The sequence below is a fragment of the Pelodiscus sinensis genome, chromosome 30 (genome assembly GCF_049634645.1).
Source record: "Pelodiscus sinensis isolate JC-2024 chromosome 30, ASM4963464v1, whole genome shotgun sequence".
Taxonomy (NCBI): Eukaryota; Metazoa; Chordata; order Testudines; family Trionychidae; genus Pelodiscus; species Pelodiscus sinensis.
This window is the reverse complement of record NC_134740.1, coordinates 7,760,327-7,782,280: the sequence shown is the minus strand read 5'-3', so window position 1 is coordinate 7,782,280 and position 21,954 is coordinate 7,760,327. Positions and strand designations below refer to the sequence as shown.

The 21,954-nt window shown below is 52.5% G+C and overlaps 1 protein-coding gene across 1 annotated transcript; it reads left to right on the top strand.

Moving 5' to 3' along the window:
* The first annotated feature begins 20,375 nt into the window (after positions 1-20,375).
* Positions 20,376-21,407, top strand: LOC102450077 (olfactory receptor 10A4-like). The gene has a single exon (XM_006118270.2). The coding sequence runs from the start codon at positions 20,376-20,378 to the stop codon at positions 21,405-21,407; it is 1,032 nt and encodes a 343-aa protein (XP_006118332.2).
* Positions 21,408-21,954: the final 547 nt, after the last annotated feature.

The following is a 21,954-nucleotide window of genomic DNA, read 5'->3' as shown; positions in this document are numbered from 1 at the left end:
CAGGGCTGGAAGGGCCCTCAGGAGGCATCAAGTCCAGCCCCCTGGGATCTCCAGGATGGTATTGCTAGCTCGGAGGGATGCTTGAAACCCAACTGAAGTGGTGCCTGCAGCGAGCCAGCACGCTGAAAAGTGAGCAGCCATGCACAGTCCCGGAGAGAACTGGTACCCGAGTCCTGCTTTCCAGGGGGAGCCGCGCTGCCCAGGGAGTCGGCCGAGCTAGCGTGCCTGGGAATGGAGAGACATGAGTTGTGTGGGAGTGGGGAGCACGGGGGGCTTTATAGTCATCCTTATGCAAATTGGAGAGCCTGGGATGCCTTCTGTCTGAAGCCGGCGCGTCATTTCTGCTGCCCTCGCCCTCTGCCAGGACTGTGCTGCCGCGCCTCTCCATAGCCATGCACGCCAGCCTCTGTCTCGCCACGCTGCTCAGCTGCTCTGGGGGTAAGCAGAGCTGTCAGGTGTCCGGCCAGCAGAGGGTCAGAATGACAGACAGGGACCGAAAACACCCGAGCGGTGACAGCGCCGTGAGTGCCACTTGCTCTACACGGCATTGTGGAGTGAGCCTTCCCGCCCAGTCAGACAGACAGGAACCCCAGGGGTGGCAACGAGGGAAGACCTGCTTGAGGGGCTGAAAAGCTCAGCCCAAAGTGCTGGATAGATCTACTCTCTGGGGGTTTCCTTAGGGGGATATTTTCTTTGGTTTGTTCCCTGGCCACATGCTCTCCTGAAGAAGCAATCCCTCTGCCAGCCCTGTCTCTGACCCCTTCCATTGACTCTCTGGCAGTCGCCCCCTTTTCAGTAGCCAGCTACTTCCAACATGTTTTATATCTGCAGCTGTCCTGAGCCAGGTCCAGCCTGTGGCAGAAGTGAAAAGGCCGGGTGAGTCCCTGAGGCTGCCTTGCACATTCTCCGGCTCCAATTTCACCAGCTATTGGATGCAGTGGGTCCGGCAGAGTGGAGATGTTGGCCTGGCATGGATCGGAGAGGTCAGCCCAAACGGGTTGGTCACCAACGTGCAGTCGGCTCTTCGGCCACGGTTCAGCATCACCAGGGACAACACCAACCACATGGTTCACTTGGAAGTGCAGGACTTGCAGGCGGGTGACAGTGCCGTGTATTACTGCACTGCCCACTGCACCGCAGGCTGGTGCGAAAACCCAGAGACCGAGGCAGCTCCTTCCACCGCAGCAGCAGAAGCAGGAGGTTCCTTACTGAGCCGTGAGCCTAGCCCGAGGGATGTTGGAGTCCCGGGGGGCTTGCCGCTGACAGCAGAGTCCATGGCTCAGATCCATTCTGCACCTAGATTTTCAGGCCGGCAGGAACCTTCAGTTCACACAATCTGATCTGTTGCATTGCTCCAGCCGGAGAATGTCACCCGCTCGCCTCTGGGTGGAGCCCAGTTGTTGGTGTTTGACTAAAGCAGGGATGGGGAACCCACCACCCAGGGGAGGATCCAGGCCCCAGCCTGCCTGGATCCAGCCTGTGAGGCTCAGGGCTCTCCTTTCCTCCCCCACACCCGTAGCATCAGGGAGCTGGTGCTGGTGCTCCAGGCCTGTGGCCACCCTGCAGCCTCCCCACTGCTGGGAGGGAGCCCCGAGCCTCATGGGCAGGAGTCAGGGAAGCCAGAGCCAGATCCAACCCACAGGCTCTGCCTGGTGTGGGGAGGAAGCAGCTCCGTGCACACTGCCATTTCCCCTACCCTTGTCCCTGGCTGGGGAAAGGGCATCCAGCCAAGCGCTGCCTGGAGGCTTCTCCCCACCCGCTCCAATTGGCCAGAATCGCGGCCTATCAGAGCAGCAAGGGGGGGGGTGCCTGGAAGTGGAAGGAAACGCCCCCATCACCCAGACCCACACCCCCAGCCTGCTTCTGCACCCTAACTCCCATCAAGAGCCCACACCCTCTTCCTGCATCTACCTCCCATCCAGACCCCAACCCTCAGCCCTCTCCTGCACCCTAACTCCCATCGAGAGCCCACACCCTCTTCCTGCATCTACCTCCCATCCAGACCCCAACCCTCAGCCCTCTCCTGCACCTCCTCCTTTCCAGATCCTGCACTCCCTCTCTTCTCCTGTACCCTCTCCCCCACCCAGACCCTACACCCCAAACCTGCTTCCCAGCAGCCCCTTCCCACACACTGAACACTCATTTTTGGTGCCACCCCAGAGCCTGTGGGGGGCAACAGAATCTACTAACCTGGGTCCCCTAGGCTCTGGTGTGTGAGGGGAATGTGGGAGGGTCTTTCTGTGTCTCAGTTGGGGACCATGTCAGAGAGGGGAGTTTTTCTGCTTCTCAGTTGTGTGTGGCCCCCACTGGTTTTTCTGTGTCTCAGTGGCCCCCGATCCACAAAGGTTCCCCAGCCCTGGAAAAGTCGTCCCTTGGGACGGGCAGTCCCTCACGATGCTCTCACGCTCCATGGGACACTCGGCGCCGCTCTGGATAGGGTCCCATTCTCAATGAGGGCCCCTGGTACTTCCATCTCTTGGATGGTTCAGTCCGTGGGACAGAGCTGCACAATGCACTGCAGGAATGTTCCCGTCACTCCTCACTGAAACCTGCTGCCGCTGTGCCTGGGGAGATTCAGTTCTGAGTTCCCAAGGAGCCCGCAGCACCTCCACGGGCCCATGGCAGGTGGGAGAGGCAGGCGGGAGAGCCACTCGCGGCGCAGAGGTGGCCGAATCCACCCCTGAACAGGGCACATCTGGACTGGCTGCAGCTCTGCAGCCAGCGGCTGACTAGCCTTTCCAGAGGCTGTGTTACGTGTAAGGGCCAGTCCAACACGTCTCTGCTCTAAGAGTCCAAGGGGACAGCTGAGGCACTGGTCAGGGATCTGGGTTCATTTGCAAAACTCTGACACAGGGTCGTAGACAATCCACCCTGCCTCAGTTTCCCCTCAGCCACACGGGGATGGCGGGTTCTTTGCAGCACGGCCCCAAGAGCTCTTGGCACAGGGCAGCTGTAAAATGAGACATTCCCTGCTGGTAAGGTCGCTACCTCAGTCTAGTCTAGAGCTTCCCAGCAGACCAGCTCCACCAGCCCCGCCCTGTGGCTTTTAAGGTGGCAGCTTTGCCCCAATGCAAATGAGGCAGGGACATTTCCTCTTTAAAGCCACCGTGAAAACGCATCAGCAAAGGGAATTTGCTTCCTTTTCCTCCGCACGAGCTGTGTTCTCCAAGCAGCCATGACCCCCTGGCTCAGCCTCCTCTTTGCAGCGGCCGCGCTCTCAGGTGAGAAAGTCCAAAGATGTCTCGGGTGCTTGGGGTCTGAGTGTCCAGGTGGCCGAAAGGCTTTGAACACACAGCTGCAGGGAGTGGGAACTGGCTTCAAGTCCCCTAGGACACATCCCACGAGCTGGAGCTAAAGAAACAGCGGTGGATTAGTATTAATGGGGCCTGAGCGGCGCTATTCAAGCTGCATGCTCCAAACAATCGATGAGGCTGGGGGGGAAGGTGCGGGAGCCAAGCAGACTCGCTCATTCTTGCTCTTTATCAGCAGGGGTCCGGTCTGAAATCCAGTTTGTCCAATCGGGGGCAGAAGTTAAGAAGCCCGGGCAGTCCCTGAAGCTGAGCTGTAAAGCGTCCGGCTACACATTTAATAATTACCGAATGGGCTGGCTCCGCCAGGCCCCCGGGAAAGGCCTGGAGTGGGTGGCGTCCATCCGGACTGACACATTTGAGACCTTCTACCCCTCACATCTGAAAGGCCACGCCACCATCAGCGTGGACGTCCCGCTCAGCACGGCCTATTTGCAGATAGGCAGCCTGGGACCAGAGGACACGGCTGTGTATTATTGTGCCAGGCGCACAGAGGGACAAAACTCAGCCCTGGCCAGTCAGAAACCTGGCCTCAGACAGCTCTGAGGTACTGGCCGTGGTCTTAAAAAACCAGCGCTCCCACAATGAGAGCCTGAGACCCTGATCCTGGGAACACTGGCACTTACCTTTACTCACAGGAGGAGTCAAGTGGACTGGGATTCTCAATGGGAACTAAGGAAGTTAGGAGCCCAAATCATGCAGAATTTCAAAGGGAGTTGGGTGCCTAATTCCCTTGAGTTCCTTTGCAGTTCCCAGCTCCTGGGTTCAGTGGAACCATCTGCCTGTACAAAGGGACATGTGGACACCTAAGGGTGAGAATCACAAGCCCCCCCCCCCCATCACCTGCTGCCTAAGCCTGTGGGTGCCTCCCTGTACTCCCAGCCTGAGTGTGCTGTGCCCATCCCTCAGCCCCAGAGCCAGGTGGGGAGCAGGAAGGGAGGCCGAGGTGCTGAGCCATCAATGCCGTTTACTGCAGCCCCTCCTATCTGTTAGCACCCGGGCACCAAGCTTTGGGACCCCCCTTCACGGACACTGGGGCATGGGTGCAGGGAGCTGACAGTGCTGAGAGCCCTCCCCCACCCGTGTGCAGAGAGTGTTCCAAACAAGGCCAGGGGATAGAAGGAGTCATGCACTTTCCTCAGAAGCATCTGGCCCTGGAGAACTTAGAGTGCTGGAATGGGGGACTCTCTCATTTTGGGGGGGAGGTTTCTCCTGCACCCTGGAATTGTGGGCAGCCCTTTCCCCTTGTCTCCCACATCCCCAGCAAGCCACAGACGGGTTCCACCTGCTCCTTGAAGCCCCAGGTGTGCACACGTCTCCTGCTTCCAGCCAGACATGCAGAGGTGGAAAACAAAGTGCAAAAGAGGCAAGGAGCTCTCAGAGGATGGGCTGGGATTAAATTGCAGCTGAATAGAGGCTCCCTGCTTATTCTCTCATGCAGAATGAACCTAAGGGAGTTAGAGGCCCATGCAACGTCTGTGAGAGTTGCAAGTCTAAAGCCCTTTACTCCCTTAGCTCTCAGAGTTCTTTTCTGTGCCCATGGGAAGGGTGAGCCAGGCTAGCGAGGGGGCCGCATGAGCGCCTCTTTTATATTAGTGGCCACGAGACTGTCACAACCCAGACACTCCCTGGGCTGGGCAGCTTTGCTACTTGCCCTTGGGTGGTTACACTTTGCGGGGGGCTGACTGGTGGTGGAAGCGTGTTGAATGCAGAGGGAGTGTGCAGCTCTGACAGCTGGTGTTGGGCGTCCTTTTCCAGGCCCTGGCTTTATGCTTGTCACTTGAATCACCAGCAGGAAAACATCCAGCAGGCAAACCCAGCAGAAGCTGGCAGCCTTGCGTGTGAGCACTGGGAAATAAACTGTCCTGCGGGCTGCACATAGACCCCTAGGGGACACACATAGCCCCTGGGCCACAGGTTCCCCACCAGGGCCTGGTTTGGCCAAGCCCCGTGCGGAAGAATCGCAGAGCAAGGAGAACAAGGGGTTGACTGCGCAGAAAGGATCCGACTGAGGCCTCCAGCCAGCCCTCGACTTTCCGCCTCCAGACTTGTAAGCCTGCTGCACTGCCACATGCAAATGAGGCTGAGCATTTCCTGCTTAAAGCCCCAAGGATACACTGGCCTGCCCAGGCAATTTGCTCCCACTGGCTCTACAGCAGCTGGGCTTTGGGAGCTGCCAGCATGGCCCCTGCACTCTGCTTTCTCCTTGTGCTAGCGGCTGTCCCAGGTAAGATCTACTGCTTGCTCAGACGCAAATTCCTGGGAGCTCTGAGACCCATCCAGACATCAGGGTCCCATCGCTGGGCTCTGTGCAGGGAGAAACTATTCCTGGCCCAGAGAGGTTAAAATCCAAACGGAAGGGGAGATGGAGGGAGTGAGCCAGGGTCACTAGCAATAGTTTATGGGAGGTGTTTGAATGACATGTTGAAGACTGGAGAAGTCAGAAAGATTTTTTCAGCCTTCTCCTGTTTACCCACAGAGGCCTGGTCCCAAATCCAGCTTGTTCAGCCCGGAGCAGAGGTTAAGAGGCCTGGAGAATCCATGAAACTCACCTGCAAAGCATCCGGTTACACATTTACCGACTACTCGCTAGCCTGGATCCGCCAGGCGCCGGGGAAAGGCCTGGAGTGGGTAGCAACGATTTGGACAAATAATTTCAACACTTTCTACCCTGAGGGTCTTAAAGGGCAAGTGACCGTCAGTGTGGACACCGCGGCCAGCACCACGTCGCTGCAGCTGGCCAGCCTGGCAGCTGAGGACACCGCTGTGTATTACTGTGCAAGGCACACAGTGAGAAAAACCCATTCCTAGCCATGCATAAATCCTCCCAAGAGAGGAAGTCAGAGCCTCAAAATGTCCTGTTGTCCTTGTAGTAAGATGAAAGCCTAAAACATATATATCAAAAAAGATATACTGGTGTTAGAAAAAAATCAGAAAAGGACAACTAAAACTATTAGGCTACGTCTACACTGGCCCCTTTTCCAAAAGGGGCAAGCTAATTTTACAGGTCGTAATAGGGAAATCCGCGGGGGATTTAAATATCCCCCGCGGCATTTAAATAAAAATGTCCGCCGCTTTTTTCCGGCTTTTAGAAAAGCCGGAAAAGAGCGTCTACACTGGCCCCGATCCTCCGGAAATAAGCCCTTTTCCGGAGGATCTCTTATTCCTACTTTGAAGTATTTAAATCCCCCGCGGATTTCCCTATTACGACCTGTAAAATTAGCTTGCCCCTTTCGGAAAAGGGGCCAGTGTAGACGTAGCCTTAGGGGTTTGGAACGGGTCCCATATGAGGAGAGATTAAAGAGACTAGGACTTTTCAGCTTGGAAAACAGGAGACTAAAGGGGGATATGATAGAGGTCTATAAACTCATGAGTGATGTGAAGAAAGTGAATAAGGAAAAGTTATTTATTTGTTCCCATAATATAAGAACTATGGGGCACTAAATGAAATGAATGGGTAGCAAGTTTAAAACAAATAAAAGGAAGTTCTTCACACAGTGCATAGCCAACCTGTGGAACTCCTTACCTAAGGAGTTTGTGAAGGCTAGGACTATGACAGGGTTTTAAAAAGAGCTAAATAAATTCATGGAGGTTAGGTCCAATAATGGCTATTAGCAGGGCTTGACAAATTGTACAAAACCCTACTTGCCAGACAAAAAAGGAACTTGCCACCCCCACAGCGTGACCCTCACCGCGCAGGTGCGCACCACCTGGAGAATGGGATGACCGGGATGGCATGTTTGCTCGTGTGACACTGACCCGCCCTGCACTCCAATGGCATCGATCCCCGTGCTGCACAGGGAGCGTGGCATTCTGACAGCGGTCTCTGCCACTTGCTCCCATGTTGCTGCCCAGCCGAGTGGCATGTAGGGGGGCCGAGTCCTGACGTGGGAGGCGGAAGCGGAGGCAGGCCCTCATGCGGGCGTAGGGTGGGACCAGAGTGTGCATGAGTCCCTGACGTCAGGGGGAAAGGTGTCGGCACAAGAGAGCGCCACATTCAAAAGGGGAGTAGAGGAGAGTGGAAGAGAGGAGGGAGAGGAGATGGAGGAGAGTAAGAGAGGGAGAGGGGAGAACAGAGGAGTGAGCTAGAAGATGGCAGTGGGCAGAGGAGTGAAGGGTGAGAGCGGAGGAGAGAGGAGGAGGACTGGAGACAGAGGAGGTCAGAGAAGGCAGGAGGGAGATGGGAAGTGGAGCAGAGAGTGGAGCGTGGGGGCAGAGGTTGTGAAAGGAGCAGAGGTAAGAAGCAGCCCAGGGTGGTGCTCCTAAAAAAATGAGATTTACAGGGTTCTTCCAGTAGGAAGTTCTATTTTAAAAACCTGGTGGAAGGCGCTATTTAAAGACTGACCAATGGGCTGTTCTGTCTAGCAGACAAAGGCACAATCACGCCCCTTGGCTGGAAGTGGAAGCCAGCAAAATCAGGCTGGAAGTAAGGGGTGAATGTGACCGGGGAGAGGAATTCACCCCTGGGACAAGCTACCGAGGGCCACAGGGGGGTTCTGTGTCTTTACCCAAGGCTGGAGGTTTTTCTCACGCATCTGCTCCAGGAGTGACTGTGGGGAAGGGCTCTGGCCTGTGTCCTACAGGACGTCACATGGGATGGGCATCATGGCCCTTCTGGAATTAGAATCAAGGAGCTGGGGCTTTGCCTCTAGTTCTCAGACAGCAGGAGGGACAATAACTGGAGCTCATGTTCCCAGCGTGGTGTTTGTTATACGTATTGTGGCTGCTCTTAGGAGCTGGAGTCCTGGCCCCAGCCCCAGTTGCCATAGGCCCTACACAAACACAGCCCAAACGAACAGCTCCTGCCCCAAAGAGCGCGCAGCCCAGTTTGAGTCCAGCCACAGAACAAACCATGGGACAATTCCCAGCCACCCAGGCCTTGCCTTTCCCTCTCAGCTGCATCCCACAGACCTGGCCTTTTTACTAGCAGCATGAGGGGAACGACACCCCCTTTGCTCCTGCAGGCGGCAGGTCCCAGTGTCACAGGATGACACTAATCTAGGGGGAGAGGTAGATATGCCTGAGGGCAGAGATAGGGTCCAGAGTGACTTAGACAAATTGAAGGATTGGGCCCCAAGGAATCTGATGAGGTTCAACAAGGACAAGTGCAAAGTCCTGCACTTGGGACGGAAGAATCCCAAGCATTAGTACAGGCTGGGGAACAACCAGCTAAGTAGGGGTATGTCTACACTACAACGTTAATTCGAACTAACTTAGTTCGAATTAGTTAATTCGAACTAAGATAATTCGAACTAACGGATCCAGACTAAAAAACTAGTTCGAATTAGCATTTTGCTAATTCGAACTAGCATGTCCACATTAAGTGGACCCTGAACCGGGCTTAAGGAAGGCCGGAAGCAGTGCCGGCAGGCGGCAGGGCATCAGATGAGGACTTAGAGCAGTGGTCCCCAACCTTTTGAGGTTGTCGGGCGCCAGGGGCCCCCCCATAGCCACGCACCCGGGGCCGCCGCTCCACCCCCCCCCCCCCGCAAGCGCCGTGCGCCCGGGGCCGGCGCTTCCCCCTCCCCCCCCGCAAGCGCCGCGCACCCAGGGCCGGCGCTTCCCCCTCCCCCCCCCCCGCAAGCGCCGCGCGCCTGGGGCCGGCGCTTCCCCCTCCCCCCCGCAAGCGCCGCGCACCCGGGGCCGGCGCTTCCCCCTCCCCCCCCCCGCAAGCGCCGCGCGCCCGGGGCCGACACTCCCCGCAAGTGCCGCACCATGTGCCCGGAGCCAGGCCAGCCCCGAGCATCTGGCGGGCGCATGCAAATGGCCCCGCGGGCACCATGGCGCCCACGGACACCGTGTTGGGGACCACGTACTTAGAGCGTGGAGATGCTGTCTCAGGCTAGCCGAGGGCTGTGCTTAAAGGGTCCCAATCCCCACCCCAAACAGACAGTTCTCAGGGGTGCTCCGCTTGCAAAGCAGTCCTGGATTGGAGTGCCCTGAGTGCCCACACTCGGCACATCACAGCACTCGGCCATCAGACCGGCTGCACTTGCCGCAGGCTGCCATCAGGGGAGAGGGGGTAATTGGGGGGCTGCAGGAGAGCTTCCACCCCCAGAAGCCCGCAGAGCCAGCCCAGTCCTCCCCATTAGGGGCTCATGCCCCATTCCTCCCTCACCTCCTTCCACTTACCCTTCCCTAGCCCCTCTTCTTGATGTACAAAATAAAGGACAATTGTGTTCCAAAATGGAATCTGTCTTTATTGAACAAAACTGGGGGAGACTGGGAACAGGGGGAGGGCTGGGGGGCATCGGGTGGGTGGCTCAATCCGTGCCAGGTGCAGGGTCTGCTGGCTGGGTGCTGGCAGGCTTGCACCTGGCACAGGCATCCTAGCCAGCCCGTGCCCCTTTATGGGGTCCGGGGTCGGGAGGGGAGCAATAGTTTCCCTGGTGTTGGCCAGAGTGGCCACCAGGGAAACCTGCGGAGGGCTAGCCTCCCACTAGTTCGAATTAAGGGTCTACACACCCCTTAATTCGAACTAGCTTGTTTGAACTAGGCTTAATGTTCGTGGAATGAGGTTTTCCTAGTTTGAACTAAGCGCTCCGTTAGTTCGAATTAAATTAAATTAAATTCGAACTAACGGAGCGCTAGTGTAGCGCCTATGAAAGTTAGTTCGAACTAACGTCCGTTGGTTCGAACTAACTTTGTAGTGTAGACATACCCTAGTAGTTCTGCAGAAAAGGACCTGGGGGTTACAGTGGATGAGAAGCTGGAGATGAGTCAACAGTGTGCCCGTGTAGCCAAGAAGGCTAATGGCATATTAGGTTGCATTAAGAGGAGCATTGCCAGCAGAGCCAGAGATGTCATTATTCCCTTTTATTCAGCTTTGGTGAGGCCACATCTGGAGTTTTGTGTCCAGTTCTGGGCCCCCCACTACAAAAAGGATGTGGACGCATTGGAGAGGGTCCAGCGGAGGGCAACCAAAATGATTAGGGGGCTGGAGCATATGACCTACGAGGAGAGGCTGAGGGACTTGGGTCTGTTTAGTCTGCAGAAGCGAAGAGTGAGGGGGGATTTGATAGCAGCCTTTAACTTTCTGAAGGGAGGTTCCAAAGAGGATGGAGAGAGGCTATTCTCAGTAGTGACAGATGGCAGAACAAGGAGCAATGGTCTCAAGTTGTGGTGGGAGAGGTCCAGGTTGGATATTAGGAAAAACTATTTCCCTAGGAAGGTGGTGAAGCACTGTAATGGGTTACCTAGGGAAGTAGTGGAGTCTTCATTCCTAGAGGCATTTAAGTTTCAGCTTGACAAAGCCCTGGCCGGGTTGATTTAGTTGGAATTGGTTCTGCCTAGAGCAGGGGCTGGACTTGATGACCTTCTGAGGTCTCTTCCAGTTCTATGATTCTATGATTCTATGGGCAGTTCAGAGACTGGGTACTGGCCATGTGGGACCCAAATACACAAGCTTACTCGGCGTTTCTGCTGGGAGCTAATTAATCCCACAGGCCCAGCACCATTTCCAATGCCCAGCACTGGCCTCTCCCTGCCCATCTCCCCCACTGCCCCAATGTCCCAGAGGATGTGGTCGCTGCTCCTGGCTGGCTAGGGAAGCACACACAGCCTGTGCCATCTCCCCCACTCTGGGCCTCTTGTGTATCTTCTGCACCTGCTAGGGTTTCCAGGTGTCCGATTTTGAACTGGACCGTCTGGTATTTGAGCTTTCTGTCCAGGAAACAAATTGAGAAAATACCAGACATATAAATAAATGTCTGGTATTTTTTAATTGTTAGTTTTATTATTATCATGAGTATCGGTACATAGCACCTCAGGAAGTGCGTGCACCTGGATCAGCCCTGCTCCCTGCCAGCCGGTTCCCCCTCCCTTCCCAGCCAGCCCTACTCCCCTCTCAACCAGTCCTGCTCCCCTCCTGGCCGCCCCCCCCTACCCCCGTCCCCTCATCCCATTCTGAGATCATGTGTGTCCGGCATGTTTTGAAAGCCATCTGGTAACCCTAGTACCTGCTAGGGCTTGGCTTTGGGCCTGCTGACCTTCTGCAGCCCGGACTGTGCTGTGCTGTCTCTGTGCGTGCAGCCCCTGGCACAGGCAGCCCTGCGCTGGCTGCCCGCACGGCCACAGGCCCCTCAGTGGCAGCACATCGCTGGCCGGGCGTGTGTCGGCAGGAGTGTGAGCTCCCCACTGCTCCCCCAGTGCACTGCTGCCTCCCCGGCAGTGACAGTCCCCAGGGGTTTGGCCAGAATTTGGTGTCTCTTCACAACCTGAGCATCCCTCAGCGGGCAGGCCCAGGAGTCTGGCTCCCTTCTTGGCATGTCCAGGCCCAGCCCCTCCCCATTCTCCTTGTGTGGGAAGATGCAGCTGGCGGGAGGATGTGGGTCTGCCATTCTGAGTCCTGGGCCAGATGGGCAGGTCTTGGCTCCGTGCTCCCAGCAGGAATGGGGCCTTGGGAAAAGGGTGGGGGCAGGACAGTGAGTGTGTCATGCTATCCTCCCCACCCCCAGCCTTCAGTGCCACCCAAAGTGACCGTGCAGGGCCTGGTGAGCTGGGCATCACTGCTGCCTCAGTAGCCAGAAAGTGTTGTCAGATTCCCCCCACACTCTCCCATTGGGAAACCCAGCTGTAGGGCGCACATGGGGTGGGTGTGTGCAGAGTGAATTTTAAAAGGGTTAATATGGTGCGTGGATGTAGGTGTCTGACGGAGATTTCTGTACTGAAGATCACAGCCCCATGCTGATCCAGGGGCTGTCCCCTGCGGTTTCCCCCAGTGCTCTGTAGCCCTCTTCCCCAAATGATGAGGGGGCTGTGTATCCAGTAACCCAGCACAGAGTGTACTGAGGGATGGTACAAAACCTGGGAATTTGGGGCAGAGATGTCACATACTAGCAAGTCAAACAGCAAAGACACTAGTGATGCCGTGACTCATTCAGTGGCTCGAAACCCTGCCGTGTCAGATACGCCTACGTAAGGAGACCCCGATACAACGATCTGATCTAGTCACCAATAGGGAGCACTGCTTGAAGGGGCCCCACAGCACCTTTGGGGGGACAGCGAGGGGGTGCCTCGCTGTTATTCGGGGGGAGGAGAGAGCTGTGGGTGGAGCAGGGAGGTGGGTGAGTGGATGGTGCTTGGGGCTGGCTAACGGGGGGGTGCGCCTGTTCCCCCCATAGGGACGGAGAGGGGGGTGTGTTGGAGGGGACCCGGCTCTGGCTGCCTCTGGGGTGGTGACTGGCCCCTCCCAGGCTGCTTGGCGGGAGCCCTGAGGGGAGCGGAACTCTCGGCAAGGCGGGAAAATCTGGTTGGAACCGGTTCCCAACGGTCGCTGAGCACCACAGGGGAGGGGGAGGGGTAAAGCCCAAGATGGAGCCTGGAGGCGAAGTCTCCATTTTGTCTGACATTAAATCTCTGTTTTGACATTGAGCTCATTGACATATGGTCATAGACAGGCAACACAATGACACGTGTTGCAAAGTACCTGCTAGCTGGGGTGACACACACACACCTCGTTCCCCCCCCACACCCCGGCCTCTCTGTCACACACAGGCTGCTTCCTCTCCTCCTGGTGTTGTGTCCTTCTGTTTCTGCGCCTGCCTCAGAGCGCTGCCTGTGGCCGCCGCTTGCCGCCTTCACCTGCCAGTCACACAGGAGGCTGCTGTGGGTGTGCTGACGCTGACTGACCAGCCAGCCTGGAAATGCAGAACAATTTGTCCATTAAAAAAAAAGTCAGGACACCTGTGAGGGGCTTAAATAAGGGACTGCCCAGTTAAAAATGGGATGGATGGTCCCTCTACAAATACAAGCAACCTGCATATCACTTGTGACGAACCTGGGTGCCACCCAGTGCCTTGTACATGTTGGTTCGATGAAAACTTCCCTCTTTGCTACACTGTCACCCTTCCCCTTTCCATACCATGGGCCAGTGCCTTGTTATCTGTGGGGAGTGTGCTGGTGGTGGGGGGCTCGGGTAATAGCCTGGGATGTGAGTGTGTGTGTTTCTGCCACCCCAGCCCTGTGTCTGGGCCAGCTCAGCTTCACTTTGTATTGACTGAATTTGGACAGATTAGCCCAGGCCTTGGGCCATAGATTTGCCATACTATATACTGTATAGCCACCTCTTCCCAGCCCCCACCCTCTGCTGTTCTTTGGGCCCATTATACAGTATAGCTGCTCCTTCCCCACACCACTCTCTATTGCCTGGATTTCAATCTCTTGCCTAGAAGCCTAAATTTGGCCTCCAGAACCTCTCTCCTATCCTTCCCTGTGTCATTGGTACCTATATGTACCACAACCACCAGCTCCTCCCCAGCACTATTCATAAGTCTATCTAGATGTCTCAAGAGATCCACAACCATCCTACAGGGCAGGCCAGTCACCATATGGTTCTCCTGGTCGTCACACACCCAGCTGTCTATGTTTCTAATGATCGGATCCCCCATTACTAATGCCTGCCTTTTCCTAATGACTGGAGTTCCCTCCCCCGGAGATATATTCTCTGTGCGAGAGGAGACCACAACATCCTCTGGAAGGAGGGTCCCAACCATGGGATCATTTCCCTCTGCTCAGTTGTCTGTTCTCCTTCTCTGAGCCTTTCAAATAATTCACCTGAAGGAGCAGAACCTTCCCCTGCCGGGATCCTGAAGGGACCTTTGAAGTAGAGCAACAGGATGATGCAAACAGCATTTCCCTGCTGAGCTGTAGCAGGAATTAGTGTCTTTGGGGAAAAAACCCTGAAACAAACAGAGCTAATCACACCAACTCTTCTGGGGGCTCCTTGGCACCTGGGGATTCTGTTTGTGTATCTTTGAAATTAACTCCCACCCTGTCTGCGCCTGCCTTACCCCTAACCCTTCTGGTGACCTCTCAGCGGGGTGCAGATCATTGGCAGAGAGTCACTGAGTGCCAGGACAAACGAGGTCACTGGCTTATCTAGTCTGACCTCCTCTGTCTCGCCAGGTCTTGGCTTCATTGACACAGGGACACAGAGCATGTTAGTCTTACAGCAAACGGAATGGAAAAGAGAAATGTTGTTGCTGATCTTTGTCCAGGACTGAAATGCAGGCAGCTCTTGCACTGCGTGCAGAGTGTGTGATGTCCTGCAACACGCTGAAAGAAACAGAGTGCACAGCCATGCAATCATGACAGTTGTTTAGAAAGTAACAGCTCTAGGGCTGAGGAGCTGACAGCAGAAACACAAGAGACTGACAAACCCAGACTTTACATCTGCATCTGATGAAGTGGGTCTTTGCCCACGAAACCTTATGCTCCAATAAATCTGTTAGTCTATAAGGTACCACAGGACTCCTTGTTGCTTTTGCAGACTTTACAAAGTTACTTGGGAAGACCAGGAAGGGGAGGTGCTATATTTTGTTGGGGGTGAGAGAGACTGCAGTTGGGACAGGGAAAGATATCACTCCCCTGCATTGTCACCCAAGTGTCCAGGGGCCAAGGCGGCTACAGCAGCCCTGCAGACAGGAACAGCTGAGCAGACAGTGTGAGGAGGTCTTACAGCATGAACAGGGGCAGCTGAATTGATACAAGCACATAACCCAAGAGCTAGTATCCACTGCAAACCATCCCAGCCTCTATGCTCTGGACTCAGACAGGAGTGTTGAAAGCTGCAGGTGGGTAGCCATGTGGGGCTGACTGATGCGAGGGTGCGATATTTTTAGTGAGGGGTGGCAGCAGACGTGCAATTGCACAAGCACCATGGTCAGTAAGGGTGTGTCTACACAGCAAAGTTACTTCAGAATAACTCTGCGAGTGTAGAAACAGAAATTCTGTTATTTTGAAATAATTTTGAAATAACAGACGGCTTATTCCGACTTCTGTAAACCTCATTCTACAAAGAATAACGCCGATTGTGAAATAGCTATTTCGAAATAAGGCCTGTGCAAATAAGGCATTTCAAAATAGCCCCTCACGAGGGCCAGTCTAAGTTATTCCTCCTGAGGCTCGAGATAGCACGTCCTCATTAGAGAAGCTGGCCTCAGATTAATTTTGAGGCTTCTCTGTAGTGTAGATGTGCTATTTCAAAATAAGCTATTTGAGAGTGACCATTCCAGCATAGCTTATTCTGAAATAACTGTGCAATGTAGACGTAGCCTAACTGAGAGGGGTGCTCCAAGGCATGAGGTGACGGGACCAATGACCTAGGGAAGAAGCCATCTTGATATTCCTGCTGAGCTATGCATGAGGGGTGGCAGTGGGGATCTGCCTTGGGCACATGGACAACGGTACACTTGTTGCCAGGAGTGACGCCCACCTATAGGCAGGGCTTGACAAGCGGCACTGAGCCACGCTTGCCAGCTGCATGGTTTGGCATGCTGTGCGGCCACACCGGGCTAAAATCTACTCTCCCATGGCGAGTAGATTGCCCTAATTGTTGAGCCCTGCTTATAGGGATGCCAGTGGGGAGAAGAAGATTCCTTCACATACGGGGGCTCAATAGCTGTCTACCTTGCTGCCAGGTTCACCCCTGTCCTGAACCTTGATCTCTGTGTCTGGTACTTGGAGGGGTATACCAAGAAGTCTCCTCACAAGCTGCTCTGCCCCGACCCCTATGCAAGGGTCTGGTACCAATTAATGTGTGACCCCATTATCCCAGTTCCTGCCAGATTCTGTGAGCCAGGCCTGCCTCTCACACACAGCATCACTGCGCTGTGTATTGGCAAAGTCCCATCTGCTAGGCCCTGGGCCTCAGGCCTCACAGCAGGCCTGTGGTATGTGAGCTCATGCGTCAGACCCTCATCTCACTGCACACACCTGCCCCTGTTTCTCCCTCCTCCCACACAGAGTTTGTGCTGATGCTCCCTGAAGTTGGTGCAGCCTCCTGTGAAATGACTGGCCCAATGAAGTTTGCTTTGTTGTCATTTGAGACAGGGCTGTTCTTCCTCCGTGGAATATGACGAGAAATTTCCTTCAGGGACTTGGTCCCAGAAGCCACTGAATGAAATAAAAACCGCTCTGATTCCTGCTGTATGTGCAGAGCTGGCAGCTAGGAGATGGTTCTTTGCCTCTTACACAAGGCAAGTGAAAAATCCATGACTTAAGCCCCCAAACATTCTCCGACCAAGGCCATGGGCACTGTGCTATGATCTGTAATTGGAGCAAAATCATGTTCCTGATTTCTTCATTTGTATTTAATGTACATGCACAGAGAGTCTGATTTTGTGTCTGAGTACATGGGCTGTGTGTGTTTCCTTCTATCTATCTAATCCACCCAGCAGTCTGTCTATGAGTGTATCATTTAATCTGAGACTCTCTGAGCCTCTCCATCTGAAATCCACTAATTTAACAATCACAGGCTAGATACAGGGCTTGGCTTCAGCACGTTTATGCTTGAGATATTAGGTGATGTCCTTGTCCCATGATCCCACAGTGCAAACCAGAGTGATAGACTAGCACCTGACATGCCCCTCACCCTTCCATGATTCTATTTAGTGACTGTGTTGTTGCTGTGCTGGGGGATTGTTATTTGCTTCTCCCTTCTTTCATCTTTCCTCCTATTCCCCACCCCTCAGCATCACCCACTGAATGAGAGTGGAAATGTTTAAGCTTAAAATGGGTCTGTATCTGGGTCTTAATGCACCCCTTGGGTGGGTCAGTCTGATCTTTTTTAGTGAGAGGATCCACTCTCCTGATCTCAGTCCAGTCCGTGGGGCCCAAGAGTTAAGTCGTGGGCTCTTTCAGCCGAATGTACCTCAATTCTCTCTCCACATAGTATCTGGTTCCTTCATCGCTTCCATGTTCTCCTGTTTATAACGTGGTGTCCAGATGCCTTGATGTGCTCTGAAACCATCCCTCCACTGCCAACGACAAGAACCTACACTGACCTGACTCTTAATGGTGAGTAAATTTCTCCTTTGATTTAGACCCAGTCCCAGAAATAAATCTAAATCCCTTCTGAAAAGATGATTTCACCTCCATGAGAAAAAATAGTTGTTGAGGGCAGTATTCCATTCTCCGTTCAGTTTCATACTGAATCCTTTGAATTGAATGTAGGTTGTTCACTATTTTTAATTTTCATGAGGCTTCAGGAGAAAAAGGAAAACAAACACTGGACCATTCACTGCTATGGTAGTACGGAGGGAAGTGCTCACAAGTGTCAATATAGATTCCCCAACGTAGTTCTTATGGGAGGCAGGAGAATTCCCACCTCTTCTCCAGGTTTCTTGTCCTAGGAATATCATCACCTTTTCTTTTACAGAGTTCTGTGCACCCCCAGCATCTGCTTTGGTGGCTTGATTTTATTCTCTCTCTGAGATTCCCTGTGAGTGTGTGCTTGTGCACATCACTCCCTTTTTTGCAGGGGATGAACACTTTTGGGCTGTGTCTAGATTGGCATGATTTTCCGTTAAAAGTTTTCTGTTAAAAGCATTTTCAGAACAGAGCATCTAGATTGACACGGACACGTTTCCGCAAAAGCACTTTTTGTGGAAAAGCATCCGTGCCAATCTAGATGCGCTTTTCCGCAAAAAAGCCCCGATCGCTATTTTCGCGATCAGGACTTTTTTGCGGAAAACAAATCTGAACTGTCTACACTGGCCCTTTTGCGCAAAAGCTTTGCGCACAAGGGACTTTTGCATGAATTGGAGCAGAATAGTATTTCCGCAAGAAGCACTGATTTCTTACAGTAGGAAGTCAGAGCTTTTGCAGAAATTCAAGCGGCCAGTGTAGACAGCTGGCAAGTTTTTCCAGAAAAGCGGCTGATTTTCTGGAAAAACTGGCCAGTCTAGACACAGCCTTGGGTGTGTGTGTGTGTGTGTGTGTGTTTTATTTCCAGCAGACTGGTCCTTCCATCTTGAGATAGTTTCAGGTATCTGCAGACCTCAGTTTCCATTTCTGGAAATACTGACTTCATGTGCAATCTCTTTATCAATCCCAGATTCCTGCTTAGTAGCTCACTATTATTTGCTGCATTGTTTTGATAGCCCCATATTGAAGGTGCTAAGGGTGTAGACTACAATACATTTTATCGCTCATTTTAATTCCACCTCTCTCACTTCACTGTCATGCCTGTTCTATTAAGATTCCCTTTCAACAGATGTAAAAATAATTGTAGGATCTTGCTTCTTGTAAAATTATTAATAGCCAGGATATAAAAAATGAGTGTAAATCACTGTAGCTCTTTTTGTCCCCATTAGGCTGCTAAGGTTTACATCAGATAAGGAAATGGCCCAAAGTGTTTTTTGTAGGCTGGAAGAAAACAATGCAACCGTATGCTACTATGAAAGAGGCAGAAAAGATTTAAATTGTTCTGTGATTCTTGGGGAAGGGGACAACATTGAAAGTTGTCATCCTCAGTAAAAAAAAACCCCTTCAAAAACAGGCTGCAACATGAAACAGCTAAGCTAGAATTCATATGAAATTTTGACACCTTCAGAAAAGGTCTGTCTAGCACTGGGAATGGCTCACTCATTATTATAAGTAATTTTGGCCTTTAGGTGCTCTCTTTCATCCACAATCACCCTGACTGAATTTAGCTCTGATGTACTACTCACACCTCTGTACCCTTGCTCTCCCACGGCTACTTCTGAGGCTGTCATTGTCTGGTGGAGTCTAGACTACTAGTTTGTGTAGCTTTTTCCTATATTTTTTTCAGAAGACATTCTTCTAACATTTGGCCTGTCTAGATTCAGCCAAATGTTGAAAAAATCCCCTCTTTTGGAAGTCCCCTTCTTCCTGTAGAATGAGGAATCCAGGGGCTTCTGAAAGAGTGTTTGCTCTTCCAAAAAATAAGCGGAAGAGCAAATGCATTCCCTGGATGCAGAACAGTTTAAAAACGGTGTAGTCTAGATATAGAAGGAAAGGAAAGGAAACCAACTTTCCTGTTTGAATTTTCATGGAAACAGAAAGAAAATATGTTCAAAGAGGAAGAACAGATCTCCTGATGTAGCTCCTCTAGGCCATGTCTATACTAGGAAATTATTTTGAAATAACTAAATTTGAAATAACTTCCAATATAACAAAATTGAAATAGCATTTCCTCACTACAGGGAAGTCATGAAATGAGTCCAAGGCAGGCCCAGTTATTGTGAATGTGCTACTTTGATGTAGAGCCCCAAGAAGCACTGAGGAATAATTACTTCAAATTACTCTGGGGAGTAGTTGCTTTGAAATAACAGCTGTGGAGCATCCATGCTACTGCTGTCATATATATAGTAGCCCAGTGTCTGAGCGTCTGTGACGCTGATGTATATGCATGGGGAGCGCAGGCCCCAAATGGCCTTTTGCTGCCACTTGCTCTCCCGCTGCAGCCCAGCTGAGCAGCGCAGCACTCAGCCTAGCCGCAGCACTCAGCTGAACACCACAGTGGGAGGGGAAGGGGTCGTGGTGACGTACACGGCCCCGCCCCCGGCCACGTACATCCCGCCCTGCTCCTCCTTCCTCCTTTCCGCCCAAAGTGGAATCTATGACACAAGGGGAAGCTGCTGCTCCTTTGTCGCTGGCTGGCATGTCAGTCCCCGGGGGATGAACCCGAGACCCCAGGGAAAAAGGATCTCGCCTGGCTTGGAGGTGTAGCCGAAATAAGAACAGTTTTAGGTGAGATTGTGCTGAGCTAATTCTAGTGTTAGAACTAGCTCGGCCTTTCTTGTCATTTTCCATGTGTAATTTGCTTTGCTCTGCCTGTTCTCACTTGCAACCCCTTAAATCCTTCTGCTTGTCCCTCAAAAAATCACTTTGATTTAGTCTCCAGCCCAGTGTAAATAATTGTCACCTGGGGGAGCAATCGGTGTGTCCATCCTCCTGTCATTGTTAAAGGGCGCTTGCCTGCCTGGTTTATTTGGGGTTCTGATCTGAGCTGCGGGTTGAATTCCTGGAAGCTGGGCCCAAAATGGCCTTCTCTTCAGACCTGAAGGGGTTGAGTGTCTATTGCTCTCCGGGATGGGCGGGGATGATCTCAGCTCTGTCCTTCGGTGGCGGAAGTCAGGAGATCTGACTCAGCAGGACAGGGTGCTGATAAGCCCCGGGGAGCAAGGAGGGGAGCACCAATGGGTTTGTCAGCACAGTGAGCGGCACCCCCAAGGGGTCTTCTGTGACCCCTTCCTGTCAGTGATTGAGTCACATGCACATGATTGGTCTGTCACTGACCCGGTGTCTTTGTCACCCCTACAGATGAGCAGTTCTGTGAGCTACGCGGCAGAGAACCAGACCATCTCCGGTGTGTTCATCCTGCTGGGGTTTACCTACCTAAACAAGCTGCAAATCCTTCTGTTTCTGGTGCTTCTGGTCGCCTACCTGCTCACCCTGATGGGGAACCTCATCATTATCCTTCTGATAAAACTCAACCCCTCCCTCCACACCCCCATGTATTTCTTCCTGGTGAACCTGTCTGTCTCGGAAATCTGCGTCACCACCAGCGTGACCCCTCAGCTACTGGTTCACCTCCTGGTGGAGGAAAAGACCATCTCCCTCGCTGGTTGTGCTGCCCAGTTGAATGTCTTTGACATCACAGGCCTCGCAGCCTGCTGTCTCCTCGCAGCCATGGCCTACGACCGGTATGTGGCCATATGCCACCCTTTGCATTATACAACCATCATGAGTGGCCGGGTGTGTGCGCTGCTCGCATGCACTTCATGGCTCATCGGCATCTCGGTGGCCATAGTTCAGACCACGTGGCTCTTCAGCCTGCCCTTGTGTGGCTCCAACCGCATCCCCCATTATTTCTGCTACATTCAACCATTACAGAAGATGCTCTGCATTGACCCTTGGAAGAACGTGATCTTTGGCTTGACCGTGCTGATGCTGTTTATCATAAGCCCTTTTTTACTGATAGTCCTGTCCTACGTCCGCATCATCTCCACCATCCTCAAGCTGCCGTCAGCGGAGGGGAGGCGTAAAGCCTTCTCCACCTGCTCCTCCCACCTCACGGTGGTGACTTTGCTCTATGGAACAGGACTTTTGAGTTACCTGAAACCCACGTCAAACTCCACCCCTGAGAGCGATCTGCTGATATTCCTTATGCACACAGCTGTAACACCCATGATGAATCCCATAATATACACTCTGCGGAACAAAGAGGTGAAGGTAGCCTTTAGAAACACAGTAGGGAAGGCCTTCTTCTCACACAGCTGGAGATATTGGAGAATGGAAAGGAAAATTAGAGAAAACCATGTGAAAGAGGGAAATTCATTCTCATTTCGTTGAAGTTTCTGATGACCCTCACTTTTTAAACTGAGGTTTTGCCATTTGCAAAATGATGACCTATTCTAAATCTACCAGGAAACCTGGAATAGTAACATTTGTTACCAGAAAAACAATAACCCCTAAACAGAACAGAAATTTCCATCACTCTGATGATGCATTCTTTGAAAAAATAAAATGAGCATTTTCATTCAAAGTATTGTCTTGATTTCATATCTTTAGAGCCTTTTGTGGATACAAAAATTGTGTCTGAATTTAAAAACACAGTAAAAGAACCAAAAAAGTGCCACTGTGGCTTAACAACCAAGTAAAAGAAACAGTGACAGATAAAAAGACATATTTTTAAAAGTGGAAGTCAAATCCTAGTGAGGAAAACAGAAAGGAGAATAAACTTCATCAAATTAAGTGTAAAAATATAATAAGAAAAGCCAAAAAGGAGTTTGAAGAACAGCTAGCCAAAAATTCAAACAGCAATAGCAACATGTTTTTAAGTACGTCAGAAGAAGGAAGCCAGCTAAACAACCAGTGAGGCCCTTGGATGATTGAGATG

Bases quoted from the DNA above. Each gene is read 5' to 3' on its own strand.
- LOC102450077 (XM_006118270.2), top strand. From the start codon at position 20,376: ATGAGCAGTTCTGTGAGCTACGCGGCAGAGAACCAGACCATCTCCGGT.